This window comes from Gorilla gorilla, chromosome 9 (genome assembly GCF_029281585.2).
Source record: "Gorilla gorilla gorilla isolate KB3781 chromosome 9, NHGRI_mGorGor1-v2.1_pri, whole genome shotgun sequence".
NCBI classification, from domain to species: Eukaryota; Metazoa; Chordata; class Mammalia; order Primates; family Hominidae; genus Gorilla; species Gorilla gorilla.
In genome coordinates this window covers 80,251,204-80,271,610 of record NC_073233.2, presented here as the reverse complement: position 1 = coordinate 80,271,610, position 20,407 = coordinate 80,251,204, and the positions used below count along the sequence as shown (strand labels likewise).

The following is a 20,407-nucleotide window of genomic DNA, read 5'->3' as shown; positions in this document are numbered from 1 at the left end:
ATACTCCCTCTTCTCACACAGCCACTGGAGTGATTTTTGTAATTGCAAAGGTTTGGAAGGAAACTTGCCAATCTATAAACAGTAGTTACTCTTGGAATTTGGACTAAGGAGATGCATGTAAGGGGAGACCTTTAATGTTCCCATGTGCTTGAGAAGAATGTGTGTTGTACTGCTGTTGGATGGAATGTTCTGTATAGGTCTGTTATATCCATTTAGTCTAAAGTGTAGCTTAAGTCAGACATTTCCTTATTGGTTTTCTTTCTGGATGACCTGTCCATTGCTGAAAGTAGGATATTGAAGTCCCTACTGTTTCTGTAGTATAGTCTATCTTTCCCTTCCCATTGATTAATAGTTGCTTTATATATCTAGGTGCTGTGATGTTAGGTGCATATATATTTACAATTGTTATAGTGTCTTGATTAACTGACCCCTTTATTATTATATAATGACCTTCTTTGTCTCTTTTTACAGTTTGGACTTAAAGTCTATTTTATTCCATATGAATATCAGTACTTCTGCTCTCTTTTGGTTCCCATTTGCATGCCATATCTTTTCCATTCCTTCGTATTTAGTCTATGTGTGTCCTTATAGGTAAAGTGAGTCTCTTGTAGGTAACATACAGTAGGGTCTTACTCTTTGTAATCCATTTACATTCAAGGCAATTATTGATCGGTGAGGACTAACTTCTGACGTTTTGTTGTTTTCTGGTTGTTTTGTAGATCCATTGTTCCTCTCTTCCTCTCTTGCCATCTTCCTTTGTGATTAGGTGATTTTCTTTAGTAGTATACTTATATTCCTTACTTTTTACCTTTTATGAGTCTACTTTAGGTTTTACTTTGTGGTTTCTTTACACTTTTATTCCATACCCGCCACAAACATATTCTGTATTTTTAGTGTCACAATTTACATATTTTTGTATTATATATCCCTTAACAAATTATTGTAGCTATTATTAATTTTAACAGTTTTGTATTTTGACCTTAATACTAAAGATAAAAGTGATTTACTTACCACCATTTACAGTATCATAGTATTCTGAATTAACTATGTGCTTACCATTACCAGTGAGGTTTTTGAGGTGTTTTGTTTGTTTGTTTTGAGATAGGGTCTCATTCTGTCACCCAGGCTGGAGTGCAATGGTTGATCTCAGCTCACTACAATCTCTGTCCCCCAAGCTCAAGTGATTTTCCTACCTCAGCCTCCTGAGTATATGAGACTACTGGCATGTGACACCACGCCTGGCTAATGTTTGTATTTGTTTGTCTGTCTGTTTTTGGTAGAGATGGGGTTTCAGCATGTTTCTCAGGCTTCCAGTGAGTTTTATACTTTCTTGTTTTTGTGTTGCTAATTAGCATCCTTTTCTTTCAACATGAAGCACTCTCCTTAGCATTTCATATAAATTTTTTACTGTCAGACCTGTCTAAGAAATATAAGACAGGTCTGGTGGTGATAAACTCCCTCAGCTTTTATTTCTCTGGGAAAGTCTTTATCTTTCCTTGATTTCTGAAGAAGGGTTTTGCTGGATATAGTCTTCTTAGTTGGCAGGGTTTTTTTTCATTCAGCATTTTGAATCTATCATCCCATTCTCTTCTGGCCTATAAGGTTTATAATGTGAAATCCACTGTTAGCCTTATTGGAAGTCCCTTATATGTTACTTGCTTTTTTTCTCTTACTGCTTTCAGAATCCTTCTTTATCTTTAATTTTTTTTTTTTTTTTTGAGACGGAGTCTTGCTCTGTCGCCCAGGCTGGAATGCAGTGGTGCGATTTTGGCTCACTGCAAGCTCTGTCTCCCGGGTTCACGCCATTCTCCTGCCTCAGCCTCCCGAGTAGCTGGGACTACAGGCACCCACCACCACGCCCGGCTAATTTTTTTATTTTTTATTTTTTAGGGGAGACGGGGTTTCACCGTGTTAGCCAGGATGGTCTCGATCTCCTGACCTCATGATCCGCCCCCCTCAGCCTCCCAAAGTGCTGGGATTACAGGCGCGAGCCACCGCACCCAGCCTGTCTTTAATTTTTGATAGTTTGATTATAATATGTCTTGGTGTAGTGTTATTTGGACTGAATCTTATTGGAAACCATTGGCCTTCCTATTTTCAAATAACTGATTTTTGAGTTCACATATTGTGTCTTCTGCTTGATCAGTTCTGCTGTTGATGCTCTATGTTGCAGTTTCATTTGATTCATTATATTTTTCAGCTCCAGGATTTCTTTTGATGTTTTTTAAAAAAATAATTTCTATCTCTTAAATTTGTTTGGGATATTTATTGTTTTCCTTATTTTGTTAAATTGTTTCTCTATATTTTCTTAATGTTTGCTAAACTTTCTTAAAACAATTATTTTTAATTATTTGTGAGGCAGGTCATGAATATCCATTTCTTTAGGGTTGGTTACTGATCCTTTGTTTTGTTCTTTGGGTGGGATCAAGTTTCCCTGATTGTTCTTGATTCTTCTGGCCATGCTTTGGTGTCTGAGCATGTGAAAAAGTAGGAACTTATCCAGTCTTTGCAGATTAGCTTTGCCTGAGAAAGCCCTTCACCATTCAGCCTGTCCAGAGATTCTGGGCAGGCCATCTTGTGTGGTTCATGAATGAGCTTGGTGCTGGAGTCCTTAGGCAGGCTGGCCTGGTACCTGGGTCAGCAGGTGAGTGGGCCTAGTGCCTGGGTTCTTAGGGTTGAGCTTGGAGCCTGGGCCCACTGGAGTGGACCTATTGATTGGGACCACAGGGGTGGGCTGAGAGCCTGTATCTGCGGGGGCCAGCCTGAAGCCTAAGTGCACAGGGACTGACCTTGCGATGGCATGGGCCTTGAGCCTGAATCTGCAGGGAATGGTTAGTCATTGGGATTGACTTGGCGCCTGCATCCATGTGGACGGGCCTGGAGCCTAAGTCCACAGGGCTTGGTCTGGTACTGGGGCAGACCTGGAGCCTGAGTTTATGGGGGTTGGGCCCTGGCCCTGGCTCCACAAGGGCTGGCCTGGAATGTGGGTATACAGGGATGGTCCTGGAGTCTCAGCCCATGGGGGCCAGGCTGTTACTGGCATCTGTTGGAGTGGGTCTGGACCTTGAGTCTGCTGGAGCAGGCCTAGACTTTGGGTTCACTGAAGTCTGTGGCATGGGGACTGGCCTGGAGCCTGGGCTGGCCTGTTCCTGGGCAGGCACGGAGCCTGGGTCTGTGAGTGATGGTCAAGAGCCTGGATGTGCAGATGCTGCCCCAGAGGGTAGGTCTGTGAGGGCTAGCCTGGGTACTAGGGCAATGAGGGCCAGCCTGGGACCTGGGTCCATGAGGGCTATCCTGGAGTCTGGATCTGTGGGAGCCAGCTCAGTACTGGGTCTACTGGGATGGGCCTGGGGGTTGCTAGAGCAGGCCTGGAATGTGGGGCCACAGGGACTGGTGTGAAACTGAGCAGGCCTAGAGCCTGTGTCCACAGGTGCTGGCCCAGTGCCTAAGGCCAGGGGTACTGACCTGGTGCTAGGGCAGGCCTAAAGCTCTGAGCTGTGTGGACTAACTTGGCTGTGGGCTGGGCTGGAGCCTGGGGTGGACCTGGAGGCTGGGTCTGCTGGTGTAGGCCTGATAACTAAGGCTGTCAGGCCGACCCAGTGCTAGGGCAGACCTGAAGCCTGGATTCATGCCCCAGCCGGTTCTGGGGGGAGTCTAGAGCCCTGGGCCACCAAGGCTGCCCTGGCACTAGGATGGGCCTGGAGATTGAATCTGCAAGGTGGGCCTGAAGCCTGAGTCTGTAGGGGCTGGGCTCATGTTAAGGTGGGCCCAGAGTCCATGACTGCTGGGGCTGGCCTGGCACTAGGGCCAGAGTTGGGCTGCTAAGGTCAGTCTGGCTAGGAGGCAGATCTGGAGCCTGGGGCTATGGGGTATGGCCTGGCACCAGGGCAGGCCTAGAGGCTTAGTCTGAGGGTATCAGCCGGGAGTTTGGGAGCCTTCCAGGCACTGAGTTTTACTGGAGTGGGCCTGGTTTCAGGGTCCAAGGCAAAGTCCAGCCCTCACTTCCCTCTCCTTTCCCCATGAGTGTATGTCTCTCCATGTGTACCGCCTGGAGTTGGGGGAGGGGTGATATGGGTAAGAGGAAACTGTCTTCCTACCCTCTGTAGGTAATCTTTTCTTTACCTCTGTGCTACGCCCAGGGGCTATAATCTCTCATTTGGTTTACTTAGCTCTTGTGAAGGTATTTTTGCATGTGGATAATTGTTCAAATTGATGTTTCTGCTGGGGAGCAAGTGCTGGAGAGTCCTGTTCTGCCATCTTGCTGAAGCCTTAAGGGCTTTCTTGATCCTGTTTCTTGGTCTGCTGCACGTTTCTCCTGTCGTAACCTTTATCACACTTTGAGCTGTAGCTTTATACTTAATTATTGTTTTTCTCAGCAGACTGGCCCTAGCTTCTTGAGGTCACAGACCTCAGCACCTAAAATAGGGACTAGAACATGGTAGGCATTTGATAAGTAATTGTTGGATAAACAGTTTGTATTTTATAATTGTGGAAACTGGGCCTTAGAAAGGTGTTAAGTAACTTGTCCCAAGCTTCTCAGCTGATAAGTTTGAGAGGCTGCTGCCTTTTTTTTTTTTAAATGAAGTTTCAGTATGTTGCCCAGACTGGTCTTGAACTCCCGGACTCAAGTAATTCTCCCAAAGTGGTGGGATTACAGTCATTAGTCACTGCACCCGGCTAAGATCTCCTGTCCCTGTCTTTCCTATCCTTGTCTTTTACACTCCCAAAGTTCATGGTTTTTTTTCCCACTGTATCACTCACATGAGCAGAGACAGCTCCAGTCCCCAAACATGCTTCCGGATCTGGGTCTGTACCTCCTGGGCCTTTCTTGCTTTTGACACTTCTGTCTTTGTGATTTCTTCTAGCGTGGTACAGGTCCTGCTTGCTGCTGGGGCTGATCCAAACCTTGGAGATGATTTCAGCAGTGTTTACAAGACTGCCAAGGAACAGGGAATCCATTCTTTGGAAGGTAAGTGTGGGCTGTCCTACTTCTCTGAGAGCTCTCCTCTTGTGGCTTTCATGCAGCCTTGCTCTGTGGTGTCAGCTCTACCAGCAACTCAGAGTGACAGCCTGCATGTTCTTTACCTCTGTGGACTCATGGAGACCCCAAAGGGCTTGGAACAGCTGCCTTTCACAGTCCCCTGGCTCTAACTTTATGTCACTTCAAAAGAAGTCTTGGGGAAAGAAATAGAGGCCTGATTTCATGACCTAATTGCGGGTAGGAAGTACATTTCAACTGGTGTTTTCCTGAAAGTGCTTCAGCCTGGAGAGCCGCAGATGAGTGGACAACGGAGCAGATTTCAGTAAAATAATTAAGGCAACTGCATGGAGTGTGGATTTGTTCGTCTCCTGTTTCCTGCAGACTTACCTTGCCCCATTCCTGCCCCAGAACTAGACAACAGCCTCACTGGATTCCTCAGCCTCAGAAGTCCCTAAATACTATTACTCTGAATACTGCTTTTCCCCCTCCTAAATGTAAAATGCAATCCTGTCTCTGGGACTGTCCCCTCAACTTACTCAATGATCCAGGACAAACAGTGGACCTTCTCTGTGTTTTGATGTCTATCCTCATAAAATGAGGTCATCATCAATGCCTCCTCTGGGATGTCTGGGATGTTGTGTTGGTGGTGGTTTGAACTTCAGAATGAAGAGGCTCTGGGATGAGTCTTGGGGATTGAATGTCCAAGGCAGGTGTTTGGGTTTGCACTAGGGCTCGATCATGTGTCTGTTGGAGGGTGCCTCAGCAAGTCAGTCTATGTTGTGTCTGGTGAGTACTTCTTCCAAAGTGGGATTGAAAAAAATAGCTGGTTGCTTTGGCTGCGGTCAGAAATGAGTATTTTACATTTGAGCTTTTGTTTATCCAGACTGTCGCCACTGCTTTCCCCTTGTCCTGGATCATTCACAGAGGCTGCTATCCCTCTGATATTGCCAGCAATAGGGTGGCTGAGCAGTGGCTGCTTTAGTGTTAGCAGTGATGCCAGGAGGACAGACAGCCTCTCTGACTGCCTGAGAGCCAGAATATTGACGCTGGGGGAAATTCAACCAAGGGGAGGAATGTGCTCAGCCTTCAGAGCTGTAAGGCTGCCAGACTGACGTGGTATGTGGTAACTCAGAGTAGCGGTGTTGTTGCTGCCCCGGGGAGAAGGTTTCTCAAATCAATGGCATGAGAGGAGTGTCCAAGAGCATTAAGGCATTGCTGCCCAGGTAAAGTTTGAAGTTACCGTCTCCTTTCCCTTCCACCTCTCTAAACCTGCTCCTTCTCTTAAGGCTCCATTGCTAAGGCTAGATCCTCCACAAAGGCTTCCCTGTCCTTGACAGTAATTGCAACCTGCCCTCAGCTGTTCTTTTGGATGTTCTCTAGATCTTGGCCTCTTGTATGGTTACTTGAACTCTCATCTACCCATATGTCCTTTCTCTCCTCCTCATGTGCAGGCCATGATCTTTGTGTCCTTGGATTCCCCACTGAGCCGGAGGAATTGTGTTTATGTTTTAAACAGAGAATTTCATGAGTACCGCCTTGCCCTCTATTTGCAGCCTGATATGTGGGGACTCAGCTTATGGGCTATCCTCTTCTCATTCAGGCACAGCATTGCAGTGCTCAGCTCTGTCTTCAGTTCAGGTGCTGATATGGTTTGGCTGTATCCCTATTCAAATCTCAACTTGAATTTATCTCCCAGAACTCCCACGTGTTGCGGCAGGGACCTAGGGAAAGGTAATTGAATCATGGGGGCTAGTCTTTCCCATGCTATTCTTGTGATAGTGAATAAGTCTCATGAGATCTGGTGGGTTTGCTAGGGGTTTCCCATTTTTGCTTCGTCCTCATTTTTCTCTTGCCACTGCCATGTAAGAAGTGCCTTTTACCTCCTGCCATGATTCTGAGGCCTCCCCGGCCATGTGGAACTGTAAGTCCAATTAAACCTCTTTTTGTTCCCAGTTTCAGGTATGTCTTTATCAGCATCATGAAAACGAACTAATACAGGTGCTCTCACCAAAAAGCAAGGTGGAGCATTTGTTGAGAGGGCAGGGCCAGGTAGACAGGAGGGGATTCTTTTGAGTGCCTTCTCATCTGCTGTCAGGATTCTAGCAGGGCTCAATAAACATTTTTTTAATTTATAGAATCTCAGAGCTATGAAGCCGTCTAGTCCAACTTCTGCTGTCACACTGATCTCCACGATGTACATTCATGTTTTGTAGCTTTGTGTTTTAATGGTAACCTCCAGGGTGATACTCACATTCAACATTGTAGATCAGTAGTCAGCAAACTTTCTAGAAAGAGCCAGATAGTAAACATTTAAGCTTTGTGGGCCAGTTGATCTCAGTTGTGACCACTTACCTTGACCATTGTGATACAGAAGCAGCCACAAACAATACACAAACAAATCGATGTGGATATGTTTCAATAAAATGTTATTTATAAAAACACACAGCAGGCTGGATTTGGCCCAGAGGCTGTAGTTTGCCAACCCTGCTCTACATAATTTTCTTTTTGCATTCCTAGTTCAAGGTTACATAATTTCTTTTTCTTAGTTTTTCCTTCCTTCCTTCCCCTTCCCTTTCCGTTCCCCTTCCCTTCCCCTTCGCTTCCCTTTCTTTTCTTTTTTCTTTTGTTTTCTTTTTCCTGGTCAACCTCTGGATTATTTTTAACTCTTTTGCCAGACAGCCTACATTCCGGGTAGGTAGGTAGATAGGGAGAGATAGACAACAAAAATATTTGAAAAGGCTATCATGTCCCCTGATGAAATAACAATTAAAATATTAACTATCTCTTCTTATTTCATATGATCTGCAAATTTAGTAGTAGGCTTCCTGTGGGTTCACTTATTTATTCAAAAGTATTTATTGATCACATTCCTGTATACCAGGTAGTGTTTTAAGCACCGATGAGTTAGACAGACAAGATCCCCTGCCGTCATGTTCTTACTTGGATTAAAATGTTTATAAGGACTTTATTAAATACAGAGTCCTAGAGCACATGGTCAGGATAATTTTGATGCATTATTCAGCATTCTCAGGTGTAATTCTACCAACCTTCATTCTTTTCCATCCTCCATTCCTCTGCTTTGTTCACAAAATTTTAAGAGCTTTTTCCCCATATTTCTTGCTAAAATTAAAATGTTTCTAGCATTTGTCGTATTTTCCTGTCTAATAACCCTTTCCAAAAAAGGAAATCAGGTTATTCTGGCATGTTGATTTATTGTTCTTAGGGAACCCATACTGGTACCCGGTAATTACCCAAGTGTTTAAGAACTGTTACAAAACGCTGGGCACTGTGGCTCACACTTGTAGTCCCAGCACATTGGGAGGCCGAGGCAAGCAGATCACCTGAGGCTAGGAGTTCGAGACCAGCCTGGCCAACATGGCAAAACCCCATTTCTACTAAAAATACAAAACTTAGCAGGGCGTGGTGGCGCATGCCTGTAGTCCCAGCTACTCAGGAGGCTGAGGCACGAGAATCACTTGAACCCAGGAAGCAGAGGTTGCAGTGAGCTGAGATCACACCACTGCATTACAGCCTGGGTGACAGAGCAAGACCCTGTCTCAAAACAAAAACAAAAACAAACAACTGTTAAAAAAATAATAATAATAACGTCCTAGAAGTTTGTCAGGAATCATTAATAAACTCACTGTGGCTTGCAAGATCTCTCTACCTTTTTTTTTTTTTTTAAATAATTCTAGACTACCTTTGTCTGCCACAGTTTTCTGGCAGCTGGCTTTATTTTCCTGGGTGTATCAGTTTGGATGTGCTCTGCTGTCCAACTTGGTGCACTGAACGTTCTGACTTGGACCTGGATAGTGATAGTCCTTTAGAATCTTCTCAGGGCTCTTCTCTCTCATCAGCCTAAGCCTTTAGCTTCGTCTTAACCATGTCTTTCCTTTTTCCGTTTAAGGAAACCTCATTTTTTAAGCCATTCAACCAATATATATTGACTGCCAATTGTATGCAAGGCACCATATCCAGCTCTGACTCATTCTCATGGATGAAATAGAAACAAAAGAATCCTGTAGTTCTCTTATTTTTGTATTGCATTGACTTTTGCATGAAAAATTACCTGACTTGTAGGGATGGGTAAGGAAGGTAGAGTAAAACAAGAGGTGTAATTCCCTTTCCTTCGAGTGTGTCTAGGCAAATTCACAGGAAGTTCACAAGCTCAGGAAAGTTGGGCAGTCCTTTGCTGTTATATTAGACTATGGAGTCACTGCCAAGTCCATGAAGTCCACTAAATTTCTAATAGATATTTCTGTGGCCCTTGGCCTGCAGTTAGTACTGAAGGAAGGTGTAGTTTGTGGCTTTGGCAAGACCTCTCTAACCTCCAATGATACATTCCTTTTCTTCCGTATCAGTATTGTTGTGAATATCAAGAGATAAAATATGTGATGTGTGGATTGTAAAGTGCTCTACAGTTGTAATTGCTTATTAGTTTCATTTATGCATAATTCAGCATGTTCTTACCGAGTGTCAGGCACTCTGCCAGTTGCTGGGATTATATCAATGATTATACATAGTCTAGCCCCTCATCAGTGCTCCCAGTCGTTTACAGAGACAAGCCTGTGAACAAGGAATCACAACGCAGAGTGATAAACACAATGGTAGCTGCACAAAGTATGTAGGCGGCACTGCTGTAAGTAGTGGTGAGCTCTACCTGAGAAGTGAGCAGGCTGGTGTCTGGGAAGTGTCACAGGGTAAGTGACCTTGTATTGGGTCTTAAGGATGAGTTGGAGATTGCCAGGAAGGCTAAAAGGGATGGACCTTCCAGGCAGAGGGAACAGTCTATGCAGAGGCGTTGGGTGGGGGTTAGGGAGTGACAGCAGGTGGAACCATCTGCTGCAGGATTGAGGAGAATAACAAGAAATAAGGCCGGAGAGTGAAGAAGGCTACACATAGGAAGGACCTTGTAAGGCAGTTCTAGGGAGCTCATTCTCTATTCTGAAGGCCGTTAAAGGATTTTAAGCAGGGCAATGTCGAATTCACACTTGCATTTTAGATGGACCATTCTGACAGGGTGGAGGAGGAATTGGAGGGGAAAGATTAGCAATGGTTCTTGACTTTTTAGGGATAATGGACTCCTTTGGGAATCTGTAAGAAGCTATGCTCCTGTCCTCCAAAAATACATTTAAAATATCTGGAGATTCCTAAAGTGATCTTTGGGAATAGAGTAAATAGATATTAGCAGAATATTAGAAGATTGAGTACTCAGTGGATTGTGAGAATTGATGGAAAAGGAGATATGCATGGTGACACCTCAGTTTCCAATTTGAGTGAATAGTTAGATATGTGGGTCTGGAGAGCTCAAAGGAGTAGTTTGGCAGGAGATAGGGATTTAGGAGTATTTTCCATTTCCTTGGGAGTTAAAACAATAGATGTGACCAAAATTGCCCAAAGAAAGGATTTAAAGTGAGGGGGTGGTAGGAGGACAAGTCCTTTACTCAGGATACCAGTATTTAAGGTGTGAGCAGGAAAAAGGATCCAGGCAAGAAAACTAAAAGGTATCAAAGATGCTTTGTATCTGTTTTACCTGCTGAGAACAGACACAGCCTAGGGAGGAAAGAAACTTCTTTGCCATCCTTGCTGAGACTTTATCTTTGGTTATGCCATTCCTAGTGACACTCTTCTCCCGTGTCATGTGAGCATTTGCTCTTTAGCAAGAAGCCTACTTAGCTGGGTCCACTTCTGTCAAAGTTGGTGTTTCTGGGTAGAGAGCAGTCTTACTGGTTCAGGTAACCCAAGGATGCTTGGTATGGAAATCTTGTTGGCCTGATTGTTCTTTGCTTTCCCTCCAGCCCTCAGAGTGGCATCTTCAGAGGCACATTGGTGTCCTAGAGAAAGATTGGGCTTCAGTACCAGATATCTGAATGATTCATCTAAGCTCTATTACTAGATGTGTGATCTTGAGTAAATGACTTAAAGTCTCTGAATTTCAATTTTCTCATCTGTAACATAGTAACAACAATACCCATCTTATAGGGTTGTTAGGATGATTAGAGATAATCATATATATTTAAAGCACAGTGACATTTAATGAAGAATTTCTCTATGGAGGTGGGTTTTGGCAAGGTGTAAAGCAGGAAGCCTGCCTAGGAGGTATTGAGCAACTCACCACTCAAGGGGTACTAACAGCTGAGATGTCTGCCCATCATGGATTCTGTAAAGGGGATTCTCGCCATGGGTCATTGGATTATCTGGCCTCCGGTGCCCCTGTCAGCCATGTGATTTCTAATGTTCTAGAAGCTCTAGGCTCACTATCAGAGCAAGTAATGTTCTTTATTTTTATTTTTATTTTTATTTATTTATTTATTTTTTTGAGACAGAGTTTTGCTCTTGTTACCCAGGCTGGAGTGCAATGACATGATCTTGGCTCACTGTAACCTCTGCCTCCTGGGTTCAGGCGATTCTCCTGCCTCAGCCTCCCAAGTAGCTGGGATTACTGGCGCCACCACCACGCCCGGCTAATTTTTATTTTTATTTTACTAATACTTTTAGTAGAGATGGAGTTTCACCATGTTGGCCAGGCTAGTCTCTAACTGCAGACCTCAGGTGATCCACCCACCTTGGCCTCCCAAAGTGCTGGCATTACAGGGGTAAGCCACTGTACCCAATGTGATATTCTTGAAAGAAGTGGGATTTGAGTTGGGCTTTGGAGGATGAAGAGGATGAGGAAAAATAAAAAAGCAGAGGGCACAGCTTAGAATGTCTGTGAGATGGAATAAATGTAGAGAGAAGTATGAGGATCATAGCTGTTCCTCTGCCAACCTATTCCCTGATCTTGACCACATTCCATTCAGTGCCTTGAGCCCTATCCATGCCCACTCCAGGAGTGTTCCACTTGTGGCTGGCTGATGGGTGGGGGCCCTAATCCTCAGATGGAGGAGATAATAAATTAGTGGTAACAGTAAACAAGTCGCCCAGCCGGGGATGCCGCTGGCTACTTATAAGTAACTGTTATAAACATTGGGTGTCTGGGGCTGTCAGAAATGCAAGCAAGCATTTTGAGAGTCTCTCATACGTACAATTAAAACAATAAAACACAGCAGAAACGCAGCCAGAGCAGGCTATAAATCAGCTTCTCTTCTCAGCTCCAAGTGGCAGCTGAATAAAGATGAGTGGGGCAGAAGCTGGGTTGGCATAGGGCCCTTCTGGGGGTAGAGGGCTTGGAACAACCCCACCAGCTTGAGTGCCCCCTTCCCACAGCTCCAGGGCCTGCAGGACCTGGCCTGCTCCAGCTGACCTCCCCATCTCTGTGTCTTCAGATGGGGGACAGGACGGTGCAAGCTGGCACATCACAAACCAGTGGACAAGTGCCCTGGAGTTCAGGAGATGGCTAGGACTCCCCGCTGGCGGTAATGGAACTGCTCTGTATAATATTTCTCCCCCTCCCCAGGACATGCCAAGGATGGTCTCATCTGACTATCTCTTTTATTCAGTATAAGTTAACTACCCAGCACCCACTGTGTGCCCAGCCTAACCCAAGCATAGCAGAGAGAATGCATGCTCTTGGAGAGCAAAAACTCAGATGAGAATAATAAGGCTCCCAAGGAAATAAGAATCCCCTAGAGAGCTTGTTAAAACACAGGTTCCTGGACCCTACCCTCAGAGATTCTGATTGAGTATGTCTGGGGTGGGACCCGAGGTTTTGCATTTCTAATAATAGGCTCCTACCCTTTCGGAAGCATGATCTAGACTACAGGTATTAGTTGTGGTGTTGTGCTTGAACTGCTTAGAAAACTCATCTGGGCCTTCACCTCCCTACCAGAGATCTTATTTTGCCACTTTAAGCTTCACTCCTAGAGAGGCTATGTGTTTAAGCCATGGTATTATATGTGTGCAGAACACTTAATAGCTCTGACACCTGGAGCAATTTTCTATGTCTGCCAGAGGCACTGTCTCCTTATTTGTAAAATAAAGGTTATTGGGAGGCAGCATAGTACATTTACGCCTAACCTAAACCCTAGAACATAGAAGAAATTCTATGAATGTAAACCTGTGTTTCTACATCCTCCTCCTCATATTCTTAACGGAATGTCAGTCTTTGACACAGCCTTCCAAATGCTTTCCTCTGGTAGCAAACCATTAACCCTCAAAGAGCCAAATATTTTTTAGAGTCCAAGGAGTGGCTTAGCCATTACCTAACTGTGTGACCTTGGCAGTTCTTTTTCGCTCTCTGAGCTTGATTTTCGCATCTGTAGAGAATAATATTTCCTACACCATAGGCTTATTTTAAGGCCCAAATTGGAGTACTTATGAAAGTGCTTGAGAAAATACAAGGCATTGTGCAAATGTAAGGTGCTTGTAAGAACAATAATTAGTAATAATAAAGATGTAAGACATTACCAAGACAATATTTGACAAAGGGTCCAGTCAGAGGTACAGATAACGAGGGCTATCAGAGCTCAGAGAAGAGAATCTGTGGCTGAGAAGTCAAGGAAATAAAATGACATTTGAGCCTCCAAGTATAGGAAGGTTTTGGACAGCTGTATGGAGGGTTGACAGGTGAGTGCAGTTGAATGTGAGTAGAGAAGGGGTGTGCTATATTCAAAACATACAGAGTGGTCGAGTGTGGTGGCTCATGCCTATAATCCCAAGACTTTGGAAGGCTAAACCAGGAGGACTGCTTGAGCCCAGGAGTTCAAGACCAGCCTGGGCAACATTGTGAGACCCCATCTCTACACAACTTTTATTTTATTTTATTTTATTTTATTTTATTTTATTTTATTTTATTTTATTTTATTTTATTTTATTTTTGAGACAGAGTCTTGCTGTGTTGCCCAGGCTGGAGTCCAGTGAGTGGCATGATCTCAGCTCTCTGCAACCTCCGCCTCCTGGGTTCAAGCAATTCCTATGCCTCAGCCTCCTGAGTAGTTGGGATTACAGGCACGTGCCACCATGCCTGGCAAAATTTTTTATTTTAGTAGAGACAGGGTTTCACCATGTTGCCCAGGCTGGTCTCAAACTCCTGAGCTCAGGCAATCTGCCCACCTTGGCCTCCCAAAGTGCCAGGATTAGTAATGAGCCACCATGCCCTGCCCAATATATATATTTTTTAATTAGCCAGGTATAGTGGGTTGTGCCTGTGGTCCCAGCTACTCAGGAGGCTGAGACAGGAGGATTGCCTGAGCCCAGGAGGTCAAGGCTGCAGTAAGCCATGATCACGCCACTGCACTCCAGCCTGGGTGACAGAGCAAGACCCTGTCTCAAAAAACAAAAAAACCACTCAGATATGAGAAACAGAAAAATTATGTTTCACGCTGATAGACGAACGTGTTAGGGTGAAGCAGGCACACAGCAGAAGATTCATCTTAGAGGGTAATGAGCAATAAAGATGCAACATTAGTAGAATAGGACCAGATCAAGACTCTTGGACTTTATCCTTTAGACAGAGAAGAGCCTTGAAGGTCCTAAAGGAGAGGGCACTGCAGGAACTGATTCCTTCCAGGGTAGAGAAGCAGAGGGAGGTGATAATGAGATGACGATGATGATGATAGCTGCAAGGGTAGCAGATAATATTGATTGATACTTACTTTGTATTCACAGTAACCTTATGATGCAGGTACTAAAGGAAACTAAGGCAGAGTGAGGATGTCAAATACCAGCAGAACTGCCTCCTGCTCTTGTATAAGACCCAGCAACCATATCAGCCTGCATGTGCCCCCAGCTTAGTCAGCTCAGATCTCTGGCTTGTCCAAAGGCTTGGGAGAATCTGCCAGGCCAAAAGCTGTGTGGGCAATTTATTATTTTTAATAATGTCACAGCCCCTTCCTCATCCTTGTCCAGGCTCACTCAGAGCCTTGTCACACTCCATGGCCAATGTTTCTACATGTCATTTCTCCATAGTGCTGGTTCTGGCCACCATAGAGTTACCAGGATACATTTTGGCCAACTGCATGATTAAATGAATCAGCCAGTTAGGTTAATTATTTCCATCCTTTTAGCCCTCCAAACTGTGTGTGTGTGTGTGTGTGTGTCTGTGTCCTAGGAGAGAGAGATAGACTAGTTGACATGTTTTATTAAACAGAATAAATTTGATGCATTTATAAAAATAAGAAAAAATAGGATTGCGTGGCAAAGAACTAGTCTTATGATTTTTAACTGATTTACATATTTTGTGTATAAATATTTTTTCATCAAAAGTTCCAAATCAGGGACGGGTCCTACACACCACACAAAATATATTAGAGACATTTATATGGATAGCAGGAAGGGAGACAGAGGGCTGAAATTTTCCAGGCACCTAGTGATTGATAGGGGCTGAGGCTCCCCCTGACGCTTTATTGAGTTTCCGATGATTATCTCTCACTGAGACATTTTTTACAGATGACGGTCGAGCTGTCACAATGGACCATGGGGGAAAAAAACCCAACAATAATAACACTTTAATCTTTTTACTGCACTGCTCCCTAGTATCTCAGATTCATCTTCCCTGACGCACGCAGTTCATTATTCTGCCCCTCCCTGGATGGGAAATAAAGGAAAATAAATATATATGTAGACACACTTACCCACATACATACACACACACAGACTATATAAAAGAGACCACCTCAGAACCAGAGAGGGGCAGAATTTATTGTTCTTTTTGCAAGTGTTGAGGTTTATTAGTAGAGATGCTGGGTTGGCTTGGTATTGGCTATTAATTACAGCATTTTGTATTTGTTTTTTATTGCGAGTTTTTAACATCTTGAAGAGAGGCAGAAGAGAGGCAAGCAGGTGTAGAGATGGGGAACACAGAGGGACCAAGTTTGACCAACCAAGTAGCATAGCTGCCGAGAGGCAAAGAGCTGCCACCTTCTTCTTGTTGCCATCCCTGCCCCAGAGGATCCCTGGAGCTCAAAGAATACTGCTTTGGATAGGATAGGGGTGGGGGAGGAGGGGGAAGAAGGTGACCTCAGGGTACTTATAGGACAAATCTAAGGGAATCTAGATACTTGTGAGCATGTCACTACTCTGAGAGTTAGGCGAGGTGGGAAGTAGAGGAGGTTAAAACAGAGTTTTGATGGGTCTGTAGATAACCGACTAACAGATTCTTAAGAGTTTACCCCACCTTATGAATTTGGTGATGTGAAGGTGAGATGTGGGCTCTGGAAAGCACCCCCTGGGTCTGCACTAAAAAGAAGGGTCCTGAGCCAGAGAGGATGCCGCACTGACTGTCATGGCCACAGGCAGGGACAATAGCCTATCTTCTTCAAGTTCCTTGCCATCCTTCCTGGTCTCCCCCTTCCCTTTCATGGAGGTGAGAGAAAATGTGCTTGGGGTCCCTGTGGGAAGTCTGCCCTTGAGGTGTCTCCAGTGGAATAAGTGTTGACCCAGTCTTTAATTCATCAGCTCTATTGTGAGCCCCCATGCTACACTAGGATGGGGTGATAATGAGGTGAGGTCCTATTCCTAAGGAGAAAACTTCCAGTCCATGGGCAGAAAGCATGATGTCTGTGAGAACCATTTTCAAGTAGGGAATGGTCCTCCAGCCATCGGCCAACCTACTTGACCACGAGTGCCTTCTCTATATAAAGGATAAAGACATGTTGAAGACACAGTGTCTGTCCATCAAGAACGTGTTTCCTGCCTGAGGAAGCTTAACATCCATTCACTAAAGAAGTGTTTATTAAGCAACCTGCCATACTTAAGAGAATATACATGAAACAATCTGAGAACATACAAGACTATGTAAAAGGAAATGTTTACTAATTTGATGTAAACAGAAGGCATAGAGGAAAGGGAGATCAGTGAAAATCAAGATGCTTGAATTGTAAAGTGTGAGTAAAATGTGCATAAATAAGAGAAAGCATAATAAAGCCATGTAATCACTTAGAGAAAAAGAGTTATAAGCCTTGGAGTTGAACTTTCCAGCTCAGTCAGTGACTGCCAGTGTGACTTTGTAAGATACATAACTTCTCTAAGTGTCAGTTTCTTTGTTTAATGAATAGGAATAATAATATAACAGCCTAGTAGGGTTCTCATGAGAATAGTCGTAAAGTTCTTGGCACAGTACCTGGGCACATAGTGAGTGTTCAATAAATGGAACCATTATTTTCTTACTGTTCTGTTGTATATTTAGTTGTCTGAGTATTGGAGGAAGACTCTTAGTCTTGGGATGTTAGCCTTCAGGACTCACCTGTGACTCTCCACTAGTATGAAATGGGCTGCCTGGAATGAGCCTGACATATTCTACAGTGTTAGTGTTAGAGGTGATTCTAGCCAGTATTGGAATGACATCAGGAAGAGGAAAGAGTACAATAATGAATTTATTACTATTTATTGAGTCCTTACTACATGCCAGGCAATATGTTTATCTTCTTACATATATTTTTTAACCTAACAGCTTTATTAAGTTTTAATTTACATACTATACAATTCACCATTTGTTTTTATGGAGTGTGAATTATATATCAATAAAAAAAGAAAGAAAATGAATGATACAAGAGCTTAAAATAGAAAAGCTTCTCTTCCTCTCCTCTCACACCTCACTAGAATTCCTACCTCATTTCTTTTTTTTTAAATTTTGTATCAAATATTTTTATTTCAACTTTTCTTTTAGATTCAGGGGCTACATGTGCAGGTTTGTTACCTGGGTATATTGCATGATGCTGGAGTGTGGTGTATAATTGATCCCATCACCCAGGTACTATGCATAGTATCCAATAGTTTTTCAACCCGTGCCCCCCTTCATCCCTCCCTCCTCTAAGAGTTCCTGGTGTCTATTGTTGCCATCCAACAGGGTACTCATGTCCATGAGTACCCATTGTTTAGCTTCCACTTATAAGTGAGAACAGGTAGGCTGGGCACAGTGGCTCATGCCTGTAATCCCAGCACTTTGGGAGAACATGCAGGCTGGACACAGCTCATGCCTGTAATCCCAGCACTTTGGTAGGCCAAAGCAGGCAGATCACTTGAGGTCAGGAGTTCAAGACCAGCCTGGCCAACATGGCGAAACCCCAACTCTACTAAAAATACAAAAATTACCCTGGTGTGGTGGCACGTGCCTGTAGTCCCAGCTACTCGGGAGGCTGAGGCACGAGAATCACTTGAATCCAGGAGGCAGAGGTTGCAGTGAGCCTAGATTGTGTCACTGCACTCCAGCCTGGGCAACAGAGAGAGACTCCATCTCAAAAAAAAATAATAATAATAATAAGTGAGAACATGCAGTATTTGGTTTTCTGTTCTTGTGTTAATTTGCTTAGGATAATGGCTTCTAGCTGCATCCATGTTGTTGCAAAGGACATGATTTCATTCTTTTTTATGGCTGTGTAGTATTCCATGTAGTATCCCATGGTATAGTACCATGTTTTCCTTATTCCGTCCACCACTGATGGGCACCTAGATTGATTCTGTGTCTTTGCTATCATGAATAGTGCTGTGATGAACATATGAGTGCATGTTTCTTTTTGGTAGAACGATTTGTTTTCTTTTGGATATATACCCAGTAATGAGATTTCTGGGTTGAATGGTAGTTCTGAGTTCTCTGAGAAATCTCCAAACAGCTTTCCACAGTGGCTGAACTAATTTACATTCCCTCCAACAGTGTATAAGCATTCTCTTTTCTCTACAGCCTCACCAATAAGAGCCATTCTGACTGGTGCGAGATGGTATCTCATTGTGGGTTTGATTTTCATTTCTCTGATGATAAATGATGTTGAACATTTTTTCATATGTTTGTTGGTTGCTTGTATGTCTTCTTTTGAGAAGTGTCCTTGTCTTTGGCCCATTTTTTAAATGGGATTTGTTTTTTGCTTTGTTGAGTTGTTTAAGTTCCTTATAGATTCTTGGCCGGGTGCGGTGGTTCATACCTGTAATCCCAGCACTTTGGGAGGCTGAGGCAGGTGGATCACCCATGGTCAGAAGTTCAAGACCAGCCTGGCCAACATGGTGAAACCCTGTTTTAGAAAACAGGGTTTTCTAAAAATACAAAAATTAGCCGGGTGTGGTGGTGCACACCTGTAATCCCAGCTATGTGGGAGGCTGATGCAGAGGAATCGCTTGAGCCTGGGAGGCGGAAGTTGCAGTGAGCCAAGGTCACACCATTGTACTTCAGCCTGGGTGACAAAATGAGACTCCATCTCAAAACAAAACAAAACAAGACAAAAGACCCACATAAGTTCCTTATAGATTCTGGATATTAGACCAGTGTCAGATGCATAGTTTGCAAAAATATTTTCTCCCATTCTATAAGTTGTCTGTTTACTCAGTTGATAGTTAGTTTTGCTGTGCAGAAGCTCTTTCATTTAATTAGGCCCCATTTGTCAATTTTTGTTTTTGTCATAGTTGCTTTTGAGGACCTAGTAATAAATTCTTTGCCAAGGCTGATGTCCTGAAGGGTATTTCCTAGGTTTTCTTCTAGGATTTTTATAGTTTTAGGTTTTACACTTAAATCTTTAATCCATCTTGAGTTGATTTTTGTATATGGTGAGAGGTAGAGGTCCAGCTTCATTCTTCTGCATGTGGATAGCCAGTTATCCCAGCACCATTTATTGAATAGGGAGTCCTTTCCCCATTGCTTATATTTGTTGACCTTGTTGAAGATCAGTTGGTTATAGGTGTGTGGCTTTATTTCTGGGTTCTCTATTCTGTTCCATTGGTCTATGTGTCTGTTTTTGTACAGTGCCATGCTGTTTTGGTCACTATAGCCTTGTAGTATAGTTTGAAGTCAGGTAGTCTGATACCTTTGGCTTTGTTCTTTTGCTTAGGATTGCTTTGGCTGTTTGGACTCTTTTTGGTTCTATATGCACTTCACCATTTAGAGTATATAACTCAATGGTTTATATAGTATATTCACAAGAGTTGTGCAAACTATCATGACAATCAGTTTTAGGACATTTTTATCACTCCATAAAGAGACCTTGTATTCATTATCAGTCACTCTCCATTTCTCCTCAACTATTCCCAGCTCCTGGCAACCACTAATTTACTTTCTGTCTCCATAGATTTGCCTAATCTGGACATTAAATATAAATTGTATCTTATTTTTTTTTTTGAGACAGGGTCTTGCTCTGTCCTCCAGGCTGGAGTGCAATGGTGTGATCAGGGCTCACTATAGCATTGACTTCCTGGGCTTAAGGGATCCTCTACCTCAGCCTCCTGAGTTGCTAGGACCACAAGCATGCGCCACCACAGCCCCTAGTTAATTCTGTATTTTTAGTAGAGACGGGGTTTCACTATGTTAGCCAGGCTGGTCTCGAACTCCCAACCTCAGATGATCCTCCTGTTTCACCCTCACAGAGTGCTGGGATTACAGGTAGGAGCCACCACCCCCAGCCTCATTGTGGTTTTGATTTGCACTTTCCTGATAGCCAGTGATATTGAGCATCTGTTCATGTGCTCTTTGGCCATTTATATGTCTTATTTGGAGAAATGTCTATTCCAGTCCTTTGGCCATTTATATGTCTTATTTGGAGAAATGTCTATTCCAGTCCTTTGTCCATT

General features: G+C 43.6%; 1 protein-coding gene across 5 annotated transcripts in view; it reads left to right on the top strand.

Moving 5' to 3' along the window:
• CLPB (ClpB family mitochondrial disaggregase) overlaps positions 1-20,407 on the top strand; it is a 145,053-nt gene that overhangs the window by 52,429 nt on the left and 72,217 nt on the right. For 3 of the 5 annotated variants that reach the window (XM_063693353.1, XM_004051753.5, XM_004051754.3), the window contains 2 exons: positions 4,866-4,969; positions 12,247-12,336. In XM_063693353.1, the coding sequence (XP_063549423.1) occupies positions 4,866-4,969; positions 12,247-12,336 (194 nt within the window). The remainder of the gene's footprint in view (positions 1-4,865; positions 4,970-12,246; positions 12,337-20,407) is intronic. The other 2 variants (XM_004051752.5, XM_063693354.1) reach the window with 1 other exon arrangement.